The sequence below is a fragment of the Penicillium griseofulvum genome (genome assembly GCF_001561935.1).
Source record: "Penicillium griseofulvum strain PG3 chromosome Unknown contig_11, whole genome shotgun sequence".
NCBI classification, from domain to species: domain Eukaryota; kingdom Fungi; phylum Ascomycota; class Eurotiomycetes; order Eurotiales; family Aspergillaceae; genus Penicillium; species Penicillium griseofulvum.
In genome coordinates, this window is record NW_024467432.1 from 73,434 (window position 1) to 89,699 (window position 16,266).

General features: G+C 47.2%; 6 protein-coding genes across 6 annotated transcripts; 5 read left to right on the top strand and 1 right to left on the bottom strand.

Annotated features, from left to right (window-relative positions):
• Positions 1-469: 469 nt before the first annotated feature.
• On the top strand, positions 470-1,824 carry PGRI_085450 (uncharacterized protein; the record flags this gene model as incomplete). The annotated part of the gene is made up of 2 exons (XM_040796259.1): positions 470-503; positions 563-1,824. The coding sequence occupies 2 exons, from the start codon at positions 470-472 to the stop codon at positions 1,822-1,824; spliced, it is 1,296 nt and encodes a 431-aa protein (XP_040650797.1).
• Positions 1,825-2,212: 388 nt separating this feature from the next.
• On the bottom strand, positions 2,213-3,612 carry PGRI_085460 (cytochrome P450; the record flags this gene model as incomplete). The annotated part of the gene is made up of 4 exons (XM_040796260.1): positions 2,213-2,305; positions 2,365-3,135; positions 3,197-3,315; positions 3,366-3,612. The coding sequence occupies 4 exons, from the start codon at positions 3,610-3,612 to the stop codon at positions 2,213-2,215; spliced, it is 1,230 nt and encodes a 409-aa protein (XP_040650798.1).
• A 1,134-nt stretch (positions 3,613-4,746) lies between these two features.
• Positions 4,747-6,077, top strand: PGRI_085470 (uncharacterized protein; the record flags this gene model as incomplete). Its single annotated transcript, XM_040796261.1, has 5 exons — positions 4,747-4,917; positions 4,987-5,362; positions 5,433-5,550; positions 5,622-5,689; positions 5,755-6,077. The coding sequence occupies 5 exons, from the start codon at positions 4,747-4,749 to the stop codon at positions 6,075-6,077; spliced, it is 1,056 nt and encodes a 351-aa protein (XP_040650799.1).
• A 1,607-nt stretch (positions 6,078-7,684) lies between these two features.
• PGRI_085480 (putative bZIP transcription factor (MetR)) lies at positions 7,685-9,042 on the top strand (the record flags this gene model as incomplete). The annotated part of the gene is made up of 2 exons (XM_040796262.1): positions 7,685-7,964; positions 8,456-9,042. The coding sequence occupies 2 exons, from the start codon at positions 7,685-7,687 to the stop codon at positions 9,040-9,042; spliced, it is 867 nt and encodes a 288-aa protein (XP_040650800.1).
• A 566-nt stretch (positions 9,043-9,608) lies between these two features.
• On the top strand, positions 9,609-10,756 carry PGRI_085490 (uncharacterized protein; the record flags this gene model as incomplete). The annotated part of the gene is made up of 3 exons (XM_040796263.1): positions 9,609-9,731; positions 9,794-9,899; positions 10,110-10,756. 3 exons carry the CDS (start codon positions 9,609-9,611, stop codon positions 10,754-10,756), a joined length of 876 nt encoding a protein of 291 aa, XP_040650801.1.
• Positions 10,757-12,470: 1,714 nt separating this feature from the next.
• Positions 12,471-14,430, top strand: PGRI_085500 (MFS transporter; the record flags this gene model as incomplete). The annotated part of the gene is made up of 3 exons (XM_040796264.1): positions 12,471-12,886; positions 12,972-14,090; positions 14,151-14,430. 3 exons carry the CDS (start codon positions 12,471-12,473, stop codon positions 14,428-14,430), a joined length of 1,815 nt encoding a protein of 604 aa, XP_040650802.1.
• Positions 14,431-16,266: the final 1,836 nt, after the last annotated feature.

Sequence of the window (16,266 nt, forward strand, 5' to 3'; positions counted from 1 at the left end):
ACACTAGTTAGATGCACAATGGATGTAGACGATTTGATCTTTGCAATCACGTCAGAAGGTAGCTCTCGTATTATTGACTGAGAAAAAGGCATTGATGCAGTTTGTTGTTTGCATTCACCAGGACATTGCGCCACTAGATGCCGTGAAGAAAGACTCCAAAAATGATTTTGGAAACACAACTATGAATACGTCTTTCAATCATGATCATCTGACCTTGTCGCAGATAGATCCAATCCAATAGGTATCAGCCAATAATTCACAAAAGAATAACCTGTCCAGAATGTTGAAACATCAAGAAGTCAAGAGGCAAGGCAGACAAGGCAGGCACATGACGTGCACGGATAAACAGTCTCCCCGCCTTCCCCATCTGCCTCGGCGCGGGTCATTCCCTAGGGCTCTGCTCCCTTGCCTATCTTTGACCTTTCACAAGCCAAAGTTGGGAGTGACTAGGCTGCCTCTTCAAGCTAGAATGGCTACTGCTGATGGTCCAGCAAGGGTGCTTGGTAAGTATAAATTGTGCCTGTTCACCACCAACCATTGCTAAGGGATTCATTCAAAACAGACCGGAATGCGCGTCGCCGTCCATTCTCAAGTTGGGTGAAACGCCTGGCGAACCTTAAGGGTTCCTCTGACTCTACAACAAATCGATGGTCCAACAAGCGCTCTCCGGCCAATAAGGGCAAGAAGAGCGATCAAGGAAACAACCCATACCCGCTCTCTGGAACCATCAACCGTGACACAGGGACACAGACACCGACCGATTCATACACAGGTGATCATTATGGCGTGGAATGTCGCTCTAGGAGTGACCCATCTTTGTGCTCAGGATATGAGAACCCGGCTCCCCTGACAAGCGCAAAATCCGCTGCGCCAACCATTTCAACCAACGGCGATGCGGCCTTCTCCGAAGCAGCTTATTCAAAGGCAGGGACATTGACAACTGGAACTGAAGGATTTAGTACCCATGGGGGAGGTGAGGGTAGCACCTTCTCATCACCTGCACCTTCAATCCGGTCGATGACCACTACCCTAACCACTGTGCACTCGGCGGCACCCTCAACCCAACTTTACAATGCACAAAACAGCCACAATGGACACCATCATGGCAGTTCAACACAAAGCTCTTCGAACCAGCAGATTCAATTTTCCCACCAATTCCCTTCAACCTCGCCCGCTACCGCAGTACCCCCGCACCTGGTACCCCAAAACCATGCTATGACGTACAGCGCCGCAACTGCAAACAATGCCTTGACCGATAATGCCTCTCTTCTTACTTTGGCTAGCTCATCTAAGCGCCGCCGTCGTAACTCTCTGGATACCAATGCGTCTGTACGCGGATTGGCTCCGTCTTCTGTTTTTGGCGGCAGTCGGGAGAGCCTGCCGCTGAGCGTTCTGAGTGGACATACGACTGAAGCATCCAATAATTCGGTGTTTAATGCGTCGGGGGTGCTGAGTCGGCCAAGTATTGTTGGCCTTGCTAGTGCTGAACGCATTAGTGTCTACTCGGCCTCCGGGGCAATTCCACTAGCCAGCACCACAGCGGAGCGGGGCGGTTTGTACACCACAAAACAAACTGTCAGCGGTGATACGGCCAGTATTCGCAGCGGTGTGCAATCGCACACTCGAAATGACAGTACTGCTGCCAGTATCGCCGGGGGTATTAGCAGCCCATTGGCCATGGCTGGTCGCATGAGTCGAAGAAGTTCTGGCTGGGGAGAAATTACTGGCGAGGAAGGCGATGATGGAAAGCCAACTGAGAAAAACGAGGATGAAGTGGCACTTAAGGATGAAAATGGGCTTCCCGTTGAGCCGCTCAAGACATGATTCCACATCGCACGTACCCGCTCAACGTCACGTTCGAACGGTAGGGTATGCTTGAATGAAGTTACGCATGGACAGTTTGGAAGTTTGAGCGAAGTACTAGCGATCCTTTACTACATAATGACTTGATGCATGGAAACCTTCCAAGGACCTGGATATTCTTAATGGGTTGGCGGCGTTTTCTAGGCTGGGACTTTGATACCCTATGCGGTATGGACAATTCGTTTCTACTCAATCCATATTTCATGCAAGTTCAGATCTTTCGCGTGTTCATTAGACCTTTCCTATATTCCACTCCCTGCGAGTTCTTTTTACATGTGCATGCCATCATCATATTTGTCGATACCCACTCACCCCTCGCTGTCAAGGCCAATAGCCCAAGGGCACCATTTCATCGGCGCCGAATGATCATGGGCATATCGTACTGATACACGAACCAAGAAGTTTGGTAATTCCATTCATGTTTGGGGTCAACCAGCTGAATCTACATTGCGAGTTAGCACCAAGAAGCTAGAATCCGAGAAACCCCCATAAACCACTTACATTGAACGAGCTGTACAACGTCGCGATCAGCTTTTTGATCTCTAACATAGCGAGATACCGGCCCATGCAAACCCGGCCTCCGCCACCGAAAGATAAGTCGACAGTATCCTTCATCCGACGCAGACGAACCTCAAAGTTCTCCGGGCTTTCATCCTTGCCTTGCAGCCAGCGGTCTGGGTTGAAGTCATCAGCATCATTCCCGAACACCCCAAAATCACGGTTTGTGACAAAAGGGTTGATCCCGGCCTTTGTGCCTGCAGGGAGATATCGACCATCGGGAAGCGTGAAACCACCCTCTGGAACGACGCGCTCAAAAATCATGGCAATACCAGGGTTGACGCGCAGAGCTTCACGAATGACAGCATCCAGGTATGCCAATTCGCGGATCTCCTTCCAGGCAGCGGGGGCCGAGATGCCGGCGTCTTTAAGTTCGGCGGCAAGCTTGGCCATTGCAGCAGGTGTCTTGGCGAGGTAGTAAACGGTGGCACGCATAGTGGCGGAACTCGTGTCTCCTCCAGCAAGAATGCTCAGCATTAGCCAGTTGACTATCTGGTTGTCGTCGACCATGTCGGGGTATGTTTCTTTTAACTGCACGTATCTGTCGAGTGTGTGGTCGACCGTACCTGGAGATATTTTCTTCTCAGCAAGCTGGGCCTGATACTCGGCGACGACCTTGAAGGCATACAGGACACCTGTCAAGGTGGGCTTGGGCCCAATGCGCTTAATCGGATTTTTGTCCAGGAGGTTGTCAATCCATGGAATTTGAGATACCTAGTGCGCATGTCAGTCACTCTCCTTGTTCGCACTGAATCGTAGATATGCGGATACTTACCGGTGCGAAGTATCTCAAGCCAGCCGTGGAGTCTGTGATCAAATTGTCGACATCTTTCTCCTGGTCAATGAATCCATAGTGCCGACCAAAGCTGTAGTTGGCGGTAACATCCCATGCGACTACATAAGTTGTTAGCTCCAATCCACACAGGGTCCCAGGGGGTGCTTACAGAAACCAATCCATTCATCTGCTAGACAAATCTTTCCTGCGCTATCACCATCGACGAATCTCAGCGCTAGCTTGTCCATAAACTTGTTTAATGTTTTATCGATTAAGGGCTCGTATTCTAGAACCTTAGTCATTGTCCAAAGGCCACGAATAGGTCGGATGTTCTGGTTGTGCCAATCCTCATCCTGGGTATTGAAGAGATTCGACATTCGATGACCTTCAAGCAGTACATCATTGGGGCGGTACATATCACTCTTTACAGGATTAGGACAGATCAGCGCCTATTCTCAAAGGACGGTATTAACTAGCCGATGTATCCCACCTTTTTCCATGGATTGCGTGTAGAGTAAATTGTCCGAATTAGATTTGGGTCTGATATGCTCACGCAATTGGGCCCGACTTGTACCGCTGCACCATACTTCCGGTGTAATTGGAGATTCTTGAGATCAATACGTCCACCATATGCGTGGAATGCACGCCAAAAATCAGTGATCTTGGCCAATGTCGGGCCAGGGATAGTTCTCAAGTGCGAAAAGAATACATCTGAAACCAGCTTTGTCACAACAAGCAGACCCAGAGTGACCAGAGCCTGGGCCCACAGGCTGGAAGGAAAAGGGATAATTTCCAACATTAAGTGTGGATTCTGCCGAAGGTACGTGCAGCACCTGCAATGCACACTGCTAGGAGCTCGTAAGACGTGTAAAACAGTTGACAAGTCCAGGTTCCCCGCTTACCATATGCATAAGATAAAGGGGTTGATGAAGTTCAATTTTCAGTGAGAGCGGGGAACCATTACGGAGAAACAAAGTGTGAACGGCGCAAATACCTAGTGTACGTGCGGAATTCCCAATTCCCGATGTTGAAACTATCCAAGTGGCGTTCGGGGGTAGGCGGAATGTGGAGTAGTTGACGGCTTGGCTCTCCAGGTCTCTGATCAAGCCAATTTCCTGATTCGGTAATAACCACGGCTTTAACAGCCCTAGCCCTTCACATATATGGGGTTTTGAGACAACGCATCTAACTAGCCATTTAGGAAAATGTCCTTTTTTCGGCCTACCAGAAATTATTACGTGAGTTCATGCAGGAGGCTAAAACTTGTTCAAGGAAGTCCTTAAACCGATTGGATCTTTTAAAGATCGACCTGAATACGATATCCACTTACTAGGATACATAATTATTGAATTTCTCCAAACTAAACCCTGCCATAATATTTTTATTCTTAATCGAGTACCGGAATATGATGCCCTCTTAACAATACTTATCTCCCCCGGTGTCCTATGCGCTTGTAATCACTTGTGGCGTGCCCATGGCTAGGGCGTTGAGTCTTTAACCTTACGGGTATACCCCGTATTGTGAGTCTGGGTGTCGACAAAACACTCAAGATGTCGTCTAGTGGAGGTGCATCTCTTCCGGGGAGCCAGGCTCGTGCGGTACAGGGTGTGATGTGGACGATGTCGATGATTCCATTAGTATTCGTTTTGATGCGCTTGTATGTACGGTTATATATGCGAAGAGTTTCTGGCTGGGATGACGGTATTGCAATCGCGGCAGTTGTAAGGGAACTCCGCTCTTTTCGTGTCTAATTGACTGGGATGAACTCGCTGACATTGTTCCTTTGATAGTGTTGCCTGGTCGCATACGCTGCTGTCTGTCATGTCGCCGCTACTCTGGGCTTAGGAGAACATCTCGAAATCGTCCAGAAAACCCCCGATAACCTCATTCATGTTGCGCTCTTGTGTAATATTGGCGAAAGTCTGGCAATCATGGCATGCACCCTTGGCAAGACGTCCTTTGCCATCACCTTGCTTCGAATTGTGGTCCAGAGATGGATGGTTATTGTGCTATGGTTCGTGATAGTTACAATGAACATTATCAACATCTTGGCTGCGCTTTTTGTCTTTCTGCAATGCAAAGATCCCCGGCATTTGTGGAATCCGATGATTCCATCAGAGTGTTGGCCGTCGCATGTCTTTACCAATTTCTCTCTTTTTGTTGGTGGTAAGTCTCCTTGCAGAAGTCTTCTTTGGTTGTGCTATCCAATGACTTATGCGCCAATTCTCTCATACAGCCTATTCGGGAGCCCAAGACTTTGTCTTAGCACTGCTGCCGTGGACGATTGTCTGGAATTTGCAAATGAGGAAGAAGGAAAAGTTTGGTGTGGCTGTTGCAATGAGTCTTGGGATCTTGTAAGTTCCTAGGAACCCTTGCAGACTTTTACCCGTCGATCCCACGTACTGACTGGATTGTCTCTCTACAGCGCAGGTGCAGCATCCATAGTCAAGACCATCCATCTCGTGGCTCTCTCAGCCAAAGCAGACTTCACATGTATGCCACTAATTGTTTAATCTTTTGGGTGTTGTGTCACAAACTGATCTCTTCTCTTCACATAGGGGAACTTGCTCCCTTATTAATCTGGGCAGCCGTAGAAGATGGTCTCGCCATCACTGCTGCATCCATTCCTGCGCTCAAACCTCTCTTGACAAAGATATTTCCCAGCACAGCATCGGACAATTATAACATGATCCCGTACCCACGTCTGCCTCCTAGCCACAAGGTCTTCGACAACTCCCAGGGTGAAACGCAGACAAACATTGGGCATACGACTGTTGACAACTTGGGAAGTCAAACGGCGATCCTAGAACCCATTTCTCCAAAGGGCGAAAAGATCAACATGACAACCGAGGTCTCAGTTACATATAATGATGGCTTATAAAGGACATTCGTCGAAGCAAACCAATCACTACAAGGACTAGGCTATCAAAACGCAAATATAAGGATTCTATACAGACGTATGTCATCCCTGACAGTTCACCCTACTTCCCAGTTGCTAGAAGGAAATGCGCCTGAGATATGCGACAAATGTGGCCGTTCCAGTCTCCAAGTTTGTGAGCACAGTGCCAGGGGTATGGGCGGAGCATGCGGATACTTACAAGACAAAGTTATTTCCTGGTCATTTCAATCTGGAACTTATTGAACTCCACAGGTTATATTTTTATCTTATATATTACATAGCAACATAGTATGTCTTCAGTTGCTTAGCCCAGTGATTTGTTCCGTTTTCCTAAGATATAAATTATCCTATTCCTTCGTTATGATTGGTTAGGTGAAATATATAGAAAAACGCGAATGACGCTCTAGGGCTGTACAACATATAATTACTGACAAATTGAATTGATAGATAGTATTTTATCATGATCAGCATGAGATACGCTAGATTAATTTTCTTAAGACGGGTACTGCCGATATTGATATCGAGATCACGGAACTGTTTGTGAGATGTGTATATGGATGTTGAGAAATGAGAACCTATTAAGCTGGACTAGAAGAGAGAGAAAAATGCCATGACGCGGGAACTATGTCAACATGGATCTCAAACCTTGGAAGTATACAAGAAAATGATTTCATGTGTTACCCATTGCTTACAACATATTGTAAATATTCCTAATAAGTCAAGAGAGATCGACTTTCAGGTTTATTTCTACAAGAGTGAAATAGTTAGTAAGATAAGGCATTACCTACATTGATGAATAATTCGGAGTCATTTCGGAAAAACCAACTTCACCCGAACACGAACGGTCAGTGCTATGACTTTGTCAAGGTTCGCCAATCAGTACAGACACCGATCTCGGGGATGTTTTCTGAGCCGCGTTTGTCGCTTTAATTGAAAGAGTTAAGAGATACCTGACTCAGTGTTCATCTCAGTATGCAATAATATATACAACATGTAGACTCTGTACAAGAATATATATAAGATTTAGATGAATCTGGCCTTCGACGAGGAACGTCCACAAGTGGAACCGAGCATTTTTAAACTCGGCCTCCGATGCTCGGCCTTTAACTCACTTCTATAACATTATACACTGTTCAGAGTAAACATATTTACATAAAGCACGGGAAGGAATTAGAAAAAAAAAAAAAAAGGGTAAATCAGAATATTGAAGAGAAATTGTGTAATTATAGAGATTATTTCCAGAAACAGAGTCTCCAGTGAATATCCGGATTGGGAGGCAAATGAAGGCAAAATGGGGGGATTAATCATCACCCCTCCGGCCCCGGGCTTCCCCCCCACTGAACGTTCAAAGAAAAAACCCACTTGTGGCCCCAACTTCTGTCTCCTTCTCTTCGATCTTACATCGCCAATTTCACGATTCACACGGATCGAAATATCACATCGCGTCTGCGAAGAATCCGCACCGAGCCGCATTCGGTATCTGAGTCACCTCTCTCTGCCTGCGCAACGCGCATTTTCAAGTCCATCGGCATCGAGTCGATTACCGGCTTTTCAATTGATTATACCGGAAACGCGGGAAAGTCTTCACTATGGCCAACTATAACGGGCGTCGCATGCCTAACTTCTCGCAATACCTCGATGACTTGAACGCGATTCCCTCGCCGTACGACCAGGCTCAGCAGCAGCAACAGCAGCAGACTACCTTCAACGATGAGGATCTAGCTCTGTTCACCAATACTGAGTTCTTCGAGTTCGACAAATTCACCGACTTCGGTTTACCTTCATTCTCGCCAGAAGACAAGACGCACGAGGCCCTCTCAGACCAATCTACACACAATGACGATTTGAAGTTCTTAGATTTCCTGAATGGTAAGTGTGGCTAATTTTCGTTCCTGTCTTTCGCGTCGTTGGGTAGTCCCGAGTCTGAACTGCATGGCTTTCCCCTAATCGCACTACACCCCGCGGACTTGTTCGCAATCGTGTCCCATGGGCCAATGTCTACATCTTACATGTTTCATTGGTTGCCTTATGAATTCGTCATTCATGTCTGTTGCACGAGCCCATGTCTTGGCTCGTGGCATTTTTGGCGCTTCATGCGCTTCGTACCTTGAATATCATCCCACGCCCTTTTACAGCTTGGACCTCCTACCTCGAAAAGTTTGAGCCCTGCATGTCATCCTTCCCGTGGCCCTAGCAGGGTTTTCTTCCACTTAAAATTGACTTTGGTCGTTGGCGTGAATGCTCTCCGCTATTACGCCATTTCACGTGATCGGCTCTACTCGGACTCCCAACTACTCGTCGGAACACCGAACTACTCGATGCGGATTTTGTTTGGAAATTGAATGCTAATGGTTTTACAGCAGAGGGACTCAATGGCATGTCCGATTACCAGCCGGACCTGACCGGCTCCAATGTCCAGGTGCCTATGCACAATGCCCACTTCTCGATTCCGTCCGTTCCTAGTGGACCTGTGGCTGCAAACCAGGCACCCATTCAGCCTGCGCCAATCAACACCGTCCCGAAGGTAGCTCCGGCCCCATCTGTTTCTATGTCGCCCTCTACTCCGGTTACCGGCACTAAGCGCAAGAACTCGGCAAACTCAAACCAGGAGAGCGCCGAAGCGGCTAGTCGCCAGATGGCCGAGGAGGACAAGCGCCGCCGTAACACCGCTGCCAGTGCTCGCTTCCGTGTGAAGAAGAAGCAGCGCGAGGCTGCCCTTGAACAGACTGTCAAGGAGACCACCGAGAAGAACGACATCCTTGAGGCTCGCGTGTCTCAGCTCGAGCTGGAGAACCACTGGCTCCGTGGTTTGATTATGGAGAAGAACGGTGCCGATGAGCAATCGGAGCAAGACATTTCGGATATGTTCAAGAAGTTCCTCGCCTCACAAAAGTCTGATGGCTCAAGTAGTTCCGACCTGAAGCACAGTGTGGGCACTACTGTATAAAGCATTCCCCCCCAATGCTAAACGAAGAAAAAATCGGCAAAACTATCAAAAAAAAAAAAGAAACCCCGGTCTTATTTGGTTGCCCTGCAACTCTACTCTGCTGCTTCAGGTGGTGACTGTCCTGGGCCTTTCCCTGTCAGCCCCACGTCACTATCTTTGATTTCTTGTTCATAGTGTTTTTTTCCAGCGATGTTATTTTCTTTGTTTCTAGCAGTTAGAGCTACCGCAGATTTTATTATCTGCAGGTCAAAGGGGGGTGGGTGGATGAGTGATGATTTGTTCATGCAGTTCCAAGTATTTTAGAGTTACTCATATGTTTCGGCCCAGTTTTACACCTGTCAAATTCGCGTAGGTGACCCATTTGAACAAATCCCCAGATCCCCTTGCTCCAGATAGTACAAAGTACGACGTAGACGGATTACGTCGTACGGAGTAGACCAACATGGTAGTTGGCATTAATAGCCGACTCTGATCCACCCAGGGAGCTCCACCACACCCTACCTAGCTTTGCAGAATATAACGAAGAAATATCGGCTACTCCCATCCCCCAATAGGGCTATTAAGAAATGCTACAATTTCTCAAACGCGCCCTGCGCAAGCCACGCGCAAACGTGTATGGTCTAGACCATGCTGCCCTCAACATCCACCTCCCGCCACAGAGTATGTGGATGAACATGGGGTACTGGGAGGTAAATCCACTCAAATAAAGACCATCACATTTTTGAAAAATCCACATTGATCCACTGCTTAGTTCACAAATGAATTCCCAGAAGCCTGTCAAGCACTCCTAGATCAGGTTCTCACTGCTGCGTTATCAACAGAGACCGCGTCTGCCGTCAGAATCCTGGATGTTGGGTGTGGGTGTGGTGATCAGTCATTGTACCTGACGAGGGTTTTAAATGGCCTTTCTCCTACATCCCACTCCGATCCTAACTCTAGGACTAAGGCCGGGATAACAACCACTGCCTCTATATCTACTACTCAGTCGGACATCCCACCATCGGGGTTGGGGTTGCGGTCTAGATATTGTAAAAGCAGCGTTCAATCTCCCTCTTTGCTACGCCTAGATTCATATATCGGGATCACGCTGGAGCCAGCGCAGGCCGCGCTCGGCTCAAGCCGCATTCACCATATGCAGCGAGAGAGCGGGGACAACACCCAGGCAGATATCTTCTGCGCAGACGCTGCAGTCCCGAGCTCTTGGACTGGGGAGTTGAAGAAATCAGTAACAGCCCTCGCAAACACGTCAACCAAACAATATGAAAATGCAGACACATCGACATGGCTCCTGGCCCTGGACACAATGTATCATTTCAACCCCTCACGTCTACCTCTCCTGACCTATGCATGCAACTCCCTCGGTGCCTCATTCATGGCGTTTGACATGATACTATCTAATAGTATAACCTGGTACGAAAAGATCCTCCTCCGACTCGTGTGCTGGGGCACAAACTCGCCATTTGGGAATTTCGTTTCCGAGAAGGAATACGTGGATCTACTTGTTACAGCTGGGTATAATCCTGCGTTTATTGAGGTCCGAGATATCTCGCAGTACGTGTTTAAGGGATTGGCGGATTTCATAAAGCGCAGGGCTGGAGAGGCCAGACCTTTTGGGATTAAAATGGGGAAGTACCGTGCGGCGCGATTTGTTTTTGAGTGGTGGGCCAAGGGAAGCATCGTTAGAGGTGTTGTGGTTGTTGCGAGGAAGGAGTGAGGTTTTCCAAGGTCAAGCGGTCTGTTTCGCGTGTGTCTTTATGATTAGCCTTCTACATACCCCGTGTGCCGAGAGCGAACCGAGAGCCAGGTTTCAACTCACAGATGTAATATTTTCGAAAGACGCGACTGATAGAGTAACACGAGCAATATTTCCTTGCAGGGTCGTTGCGCAGCTTTCAGTGGATCCCCTCATTCATATAGCCAACTTTAGGCTGCATGCTGGTGAAGATCTTGATAGATATAGGCCCACATATCAAGATGAGCGAATGCGGCTTCAATCGAGTACTCATAGCTATCATGGAAGATGAATTCCAAGCCGTTGTGGGAATTCAATACCGGAGCATCGTTCTAACATTGGATATAGGCCACTGCGAGTGAAGTCGCTACTCCCACCTTTCTCCGTTCAAAAGGGATCCTAGTACTTAAGGTTGACGACCGGTCTTTAACGACGTGACGTGCAACCTAGTCGGCATTGAAAATGTTACCATGAGATATGCATCCGGCATTGCACCACCTGAGAGTAACTGGTTAGATATAATAAAGCAAATTGCCAGACATCGACCCATTACAGTCTCGTATCTACAGGCACTGCCTCTCATTATGATTATATACGCTTCTCCGCGCATATATATGGTAGTGGCTCCTTGCCTTATACCTTGAATACTTACATACGGAATGTGTTAAACCGACCAGCACTATCCCTCCTTTTTTTGTTCAATGCCGATACTGACTATAAATTTGAACTTCACAATTGCCAATATCTTCGTAGATCCAGACACATTTAGGATAACATCAATTTAACTAGCACGCGATTATCATTCCATTATCTCTTTATTGTTGGCCCTCCCAAACTACCAGTTAGTTCCAAGGGTGGTCTTGACAATCTGGAAACAGGAACTCAACCACTCGGATATGCCGAGATAAGTAGGAACAAGCTGAGATTCCAAGGGGTTCTGTGCTTAAGTGATACCTGGGCTGAAGCTCTTGGTAGAGAAATGACTTGATCATATTGAAAGAAACAAGTCCTTGGGTTTGGACTTTTAAGGTTGTACGGAAGAGGAACTCCAAAAATAAGAGGCTGTTCCGAGATCAAGAAGTCTGAGACATTTTTCCTATACATACGGAGTACGGAGTACTCCGTTTGTATATAGTGGGCTGTGGACCATGTATGCCCAATCTCCACACCTTGAATGGTATATAGAAACAAAGAATATTCCGTATGGTATGTTGTAGATTAAAAATCTCTGTATAAAAAGTCCTTAATATAGCCTGTGGCTGATTCATAATGACGTAAAGAGGACTCCCGAGGTCCGGGATTACCGAAGTCCCCTGTACCTTCATTTCTTAAAGCTCTATACAACTTGTCTATGTTGTATATACAAATCATTTTGATAATATGTCCTCATAAATAGGAACATCGAATTCCGTTTTACCCGAAAAGTTCGGCAGTTATCCTAAATTGAAGCCGCTAAGTGGTGGGTCTAGACGATCATAGTTGCTTTCGGTCCGTTTTTTTGGGAAAAAGTTTTCATAAACAAATTGCCCGTGCTTGGATGGCGAAAAAAAAAAAAGACTTTTCTACATATTTAAGGCAACCTGGACCTCCCCGATATCTGACAGGTCCCAACGGGGAAAAGAAGAGACTGCAGCCAAGAAGATCTGCGAGATCGACCAGATTATAACCAATTGATAAAGCGGTCGCAATTGGCAATATGGCCGATCAGTTGCCTGAGGCTGAAGATTCCCATCTATCGAACGAAAAGCCACGGAACTCGGCTGAAATAGAGAGGCCTACTACGTCAGGCTCTATTGGATCATCAACTGGCTCGAGCAGCTCCTTCGAATATGACCCGCAAATACATAGGCTGCAATCGCGGAATACAGAGTTAGACTTGGAACGTCATCGAACTGGGGCATCGCGAGCATTGAGTAGGACCGAGACGCAACGTGCCCAACATGCGCTCACTGTGGGTGAGAGTCTTCGTTCACGACCGTCGCGAACTCCATTGCCAGCTTTTGGTGGGGGCAAACCCTACCCTCCACCTCTCCCTGCACGGGAGGATTACGTTGTGGAGTTTGATGGACCAGATGACCCGTTATACCCGCTGAACTGGCCTGTGAAAAGGAAGTGAGTCGTTTCATCATGATTTCCATGTCGTACTGCGTATTTAAACCGCAGCGTCCATCTTCTAATACTGACCTACCCAACTCAGATGCTACATTAGTGTCATCCTCGCCTTCACTAGTATTTGCTCCACCTTCGATTCCGCCGTTTTCAGTGCTTCATCTAGCAATGTGTCGAGCCACTTCAGCGTCGGCCTCGAAGTTGCCATCCTCTCTAGCTCTCTATACATCGTTGGCTACGCCTCAGGTCCCCTGATATGGGCTCCCCTATCCGAACTCCAGGGCCGTCGGATTCCCATTGTCATCGCCATGTTCGGATTTGGCATCTTTAACATCGCAGTGGCAGTCGCAAAAGACTTGCAAACACTCATGATTTGCCGATTCTTCTGCGGGATCTTCGGCAGTTGTCCCTTGGCAGTTGTAGCTGCTGTGTTCTCTGATATCTGGGACAACCGCACCCGTGGTGTTGCTATTGCCATGTTCGCCTCGACGGTGTTCCTAGGCCCTCTGCTAGCACCTTTCATCGGTGGCTTCATTAACATGTCCTATCTCGGTTGGCGCTGGACTGCCTACATCCCCGCGTTCATGGGCTTTGCCGCTTTCCTCCTGAATTTTTTCTTCCTGAAGGAGTCGTATCCACCTGTGGTCCTTGTGGATAAGGCCGCGGAGCTGCGTCGCCGGACTAAGAACTGGGGAATCCATGCGAAGCAAGAGGAAATCGAGGTCGATCTTCGCGAGCTGATTATAAACAACTTCTCTCGCCCGCTTCGCCTACTGATTAACGAGCCGTTGATATTAGCTGTCACTATCTATCTAAGTTTTATCTATGGATTGCTCTATTGCTTCTTGACCGCCTACACCCTGGTCTTCCAGGGTGTTTACGGTATGAACGCTGGTGTTGGAGGTCTCCCACTATTCGGCATGGTAGTGGGTCTTTTCATCGCCACGTCTTACATCCTCATCTCTAGCAAGGCCTATAATAAGAAACTCGACATGAACGGTGGTGTCCCTATCCCCGAGTGGCGTCTTCCACCAGTGATGGTCGGCGGTGGTCTCTTCGCGGCTGGGCTCTTCTGGTTTGGATGGACTGGCTTCAGTGGTACCGTTCATTGGATCGTGCCCACCTTGAGTGGCCTATTTACTGGATTTGGCCTCCTGGTCATCTTCATCCAATTGTTCAATTATCTGATTGACACATATCTTATGTTGTATGTCATGATCTCCATCCCTCAAACTGTTTATGGGCTTATCTAACCTACTATCTACAGCGCCGCATCGGCCATCGCAGCAAACACATTCTGCCGCTCAATGGTGGCAGCTAGCTTCCCGCTCTTCTCGCGCCAAATGTTCAATGGCATGGGTATCCAGTGGGCTTCCACGCTTCTCGGATGCGTCGCAGCCGTCCTTGTTCCTATTCCCATTGGATTCTACTTCTTCGGTAAGAGATTGAGGATGAAGAGCAAGTTTGCGCCATTTTATGAAGCTGTCCAGGAAGGACACGCAGCTGAGGCTGAAATGCAAGCGGAGGAGGCTGTTCATCGGCAATGAATATATCATATTCCCATTAGGGAAACGTAATTATAAAAAGTGTAATTTTAGCGGCTACATTTCTACATGTTTCTACAATAATGAAGCAACCTTGATTTCTTTAAGCTATCTTGTTGATAGATCGTTACCGGGAATCAAAAATCGGCTCAGCGTCACATCGAAGGTTTTTCGTCTGCTCAGGCAGGTACTATTGATATTACTTGAATTCTATGTTTGTATTCGACACACTGAGCTTATTTTGAAGAAAACACTGGTTCATAAAGCTACATGTACTCCTGTCTAACTGAACTTGTTCGTGCTATCTAACTAATGGGTAACAGGTAACACAAATATCTCCTAGTGAGAGAGGTCGGTTTTTAACTCGTGTGGCAGATGATACTATTCCCTACAACTGTAACATCTGACATGCATAAGGCTCTTTACTCTAAATATATCCATCGAGGCCCAGGGGGGGGGGAACCAATTGTACATGAAATATATATAACATTGTGGATCTTAAACGGAGAGACTATATCCAAATTAGTACTGATTTACTACTGAACCCATTAGGTTGATATATATCCCATACTTCCAAGTTGGCGAGGTATTAGATGAATTTGGTCTTGAGTGACACAGGAAAAAGACCCTTGAAGATTCTACTCTATCACACAATATAAGACTATTTTCAGTTTCTCTATCTGCGGTGCCAAAAAACCACTTTACTCATTTGCGATATATTGTCTAGTATTACTGCATGTGGCCCTCTGTACAGATGTTTGCCTTTCTTCATTTAGGTTAGAAACCCCTTTGCTCTCTATGAGTGATATATTTTCGATTCTAAATTTTGTCAAGGAGTTCTCGGTCTTTTCTACGACCATGTCAAGGCCAACCCCCTGAACACATCTAAGGTCGCCTCGCTTGATATACACAGCCCACAGCAAGATGTTACCTATTGTGTCCCTTGGATTCCGAATGTGAGTATGACCATGCGAAGAGTTTAGGCATAAGCAAATAGTGACAGTAATAATTGATGAAACTATTATCATACACAATTAGTGCGCAGAGAAACTACAATGCTGTTTCTTCATGTGTACAGACATATCATCGAACGCAGGAAGTTGTGGAGCTTGTGGAGCCGCAGTATGTCTTGACTGCGTTTTATTACTCTGCAGACTCATTTCTCACAATTTCTTGTCATCTATAGTGTGTTATCGGCTCACCACCAGCTTGTTGTGATGGAGTATGTGCGGATTTGAGTTCGAGTGTTGATAGTTGTGGAGCGTGTGATGCACCGCGAGTAAGTATAGAATCAACCGAAGTTCTTAGGATATCGTCTGATCCAAAATACACTAAATTAGTGCACTGGAACCCAACCAGCCTGCTGTTCTGGTGTGTGTAGAGATCTTAATAATAGCCTCGCCAACTGCGGTGCATGTGGTAGAACTGTGAGTGAAGCCCCATTTCGAATGGAGTATATTGCTAGCACAGCATTGAAGGTGCATCTACTAAGACGCATGTTACTCAATAGTGTACTGGTCAAGCACCGGCCTGCTGCTTAGGCTTCTGCTCCGATCTCGCCATTGACCCCTGGCACTGTGGCTCTTGCAATGCATTCCCCTGTCTGGGACTGCAGGCTGGCTGCTGCACGGGCAAATGTACTGATTTTGCGACCTCAGCTACCAATTGCGGCTCATGTAGTAATACGGTAAGCCAACAGCTAGTTTATATGTACTACTACTCTACTAAATGACTCACCTGGCAAATTTCAGTGTACCGGGACTACGCCAGCCTGCTGCTCTGGGACTTGTACGGACCTGAGTAGTGATCCCTTACACTGTGGTTCCTGCAGCGCCCCCC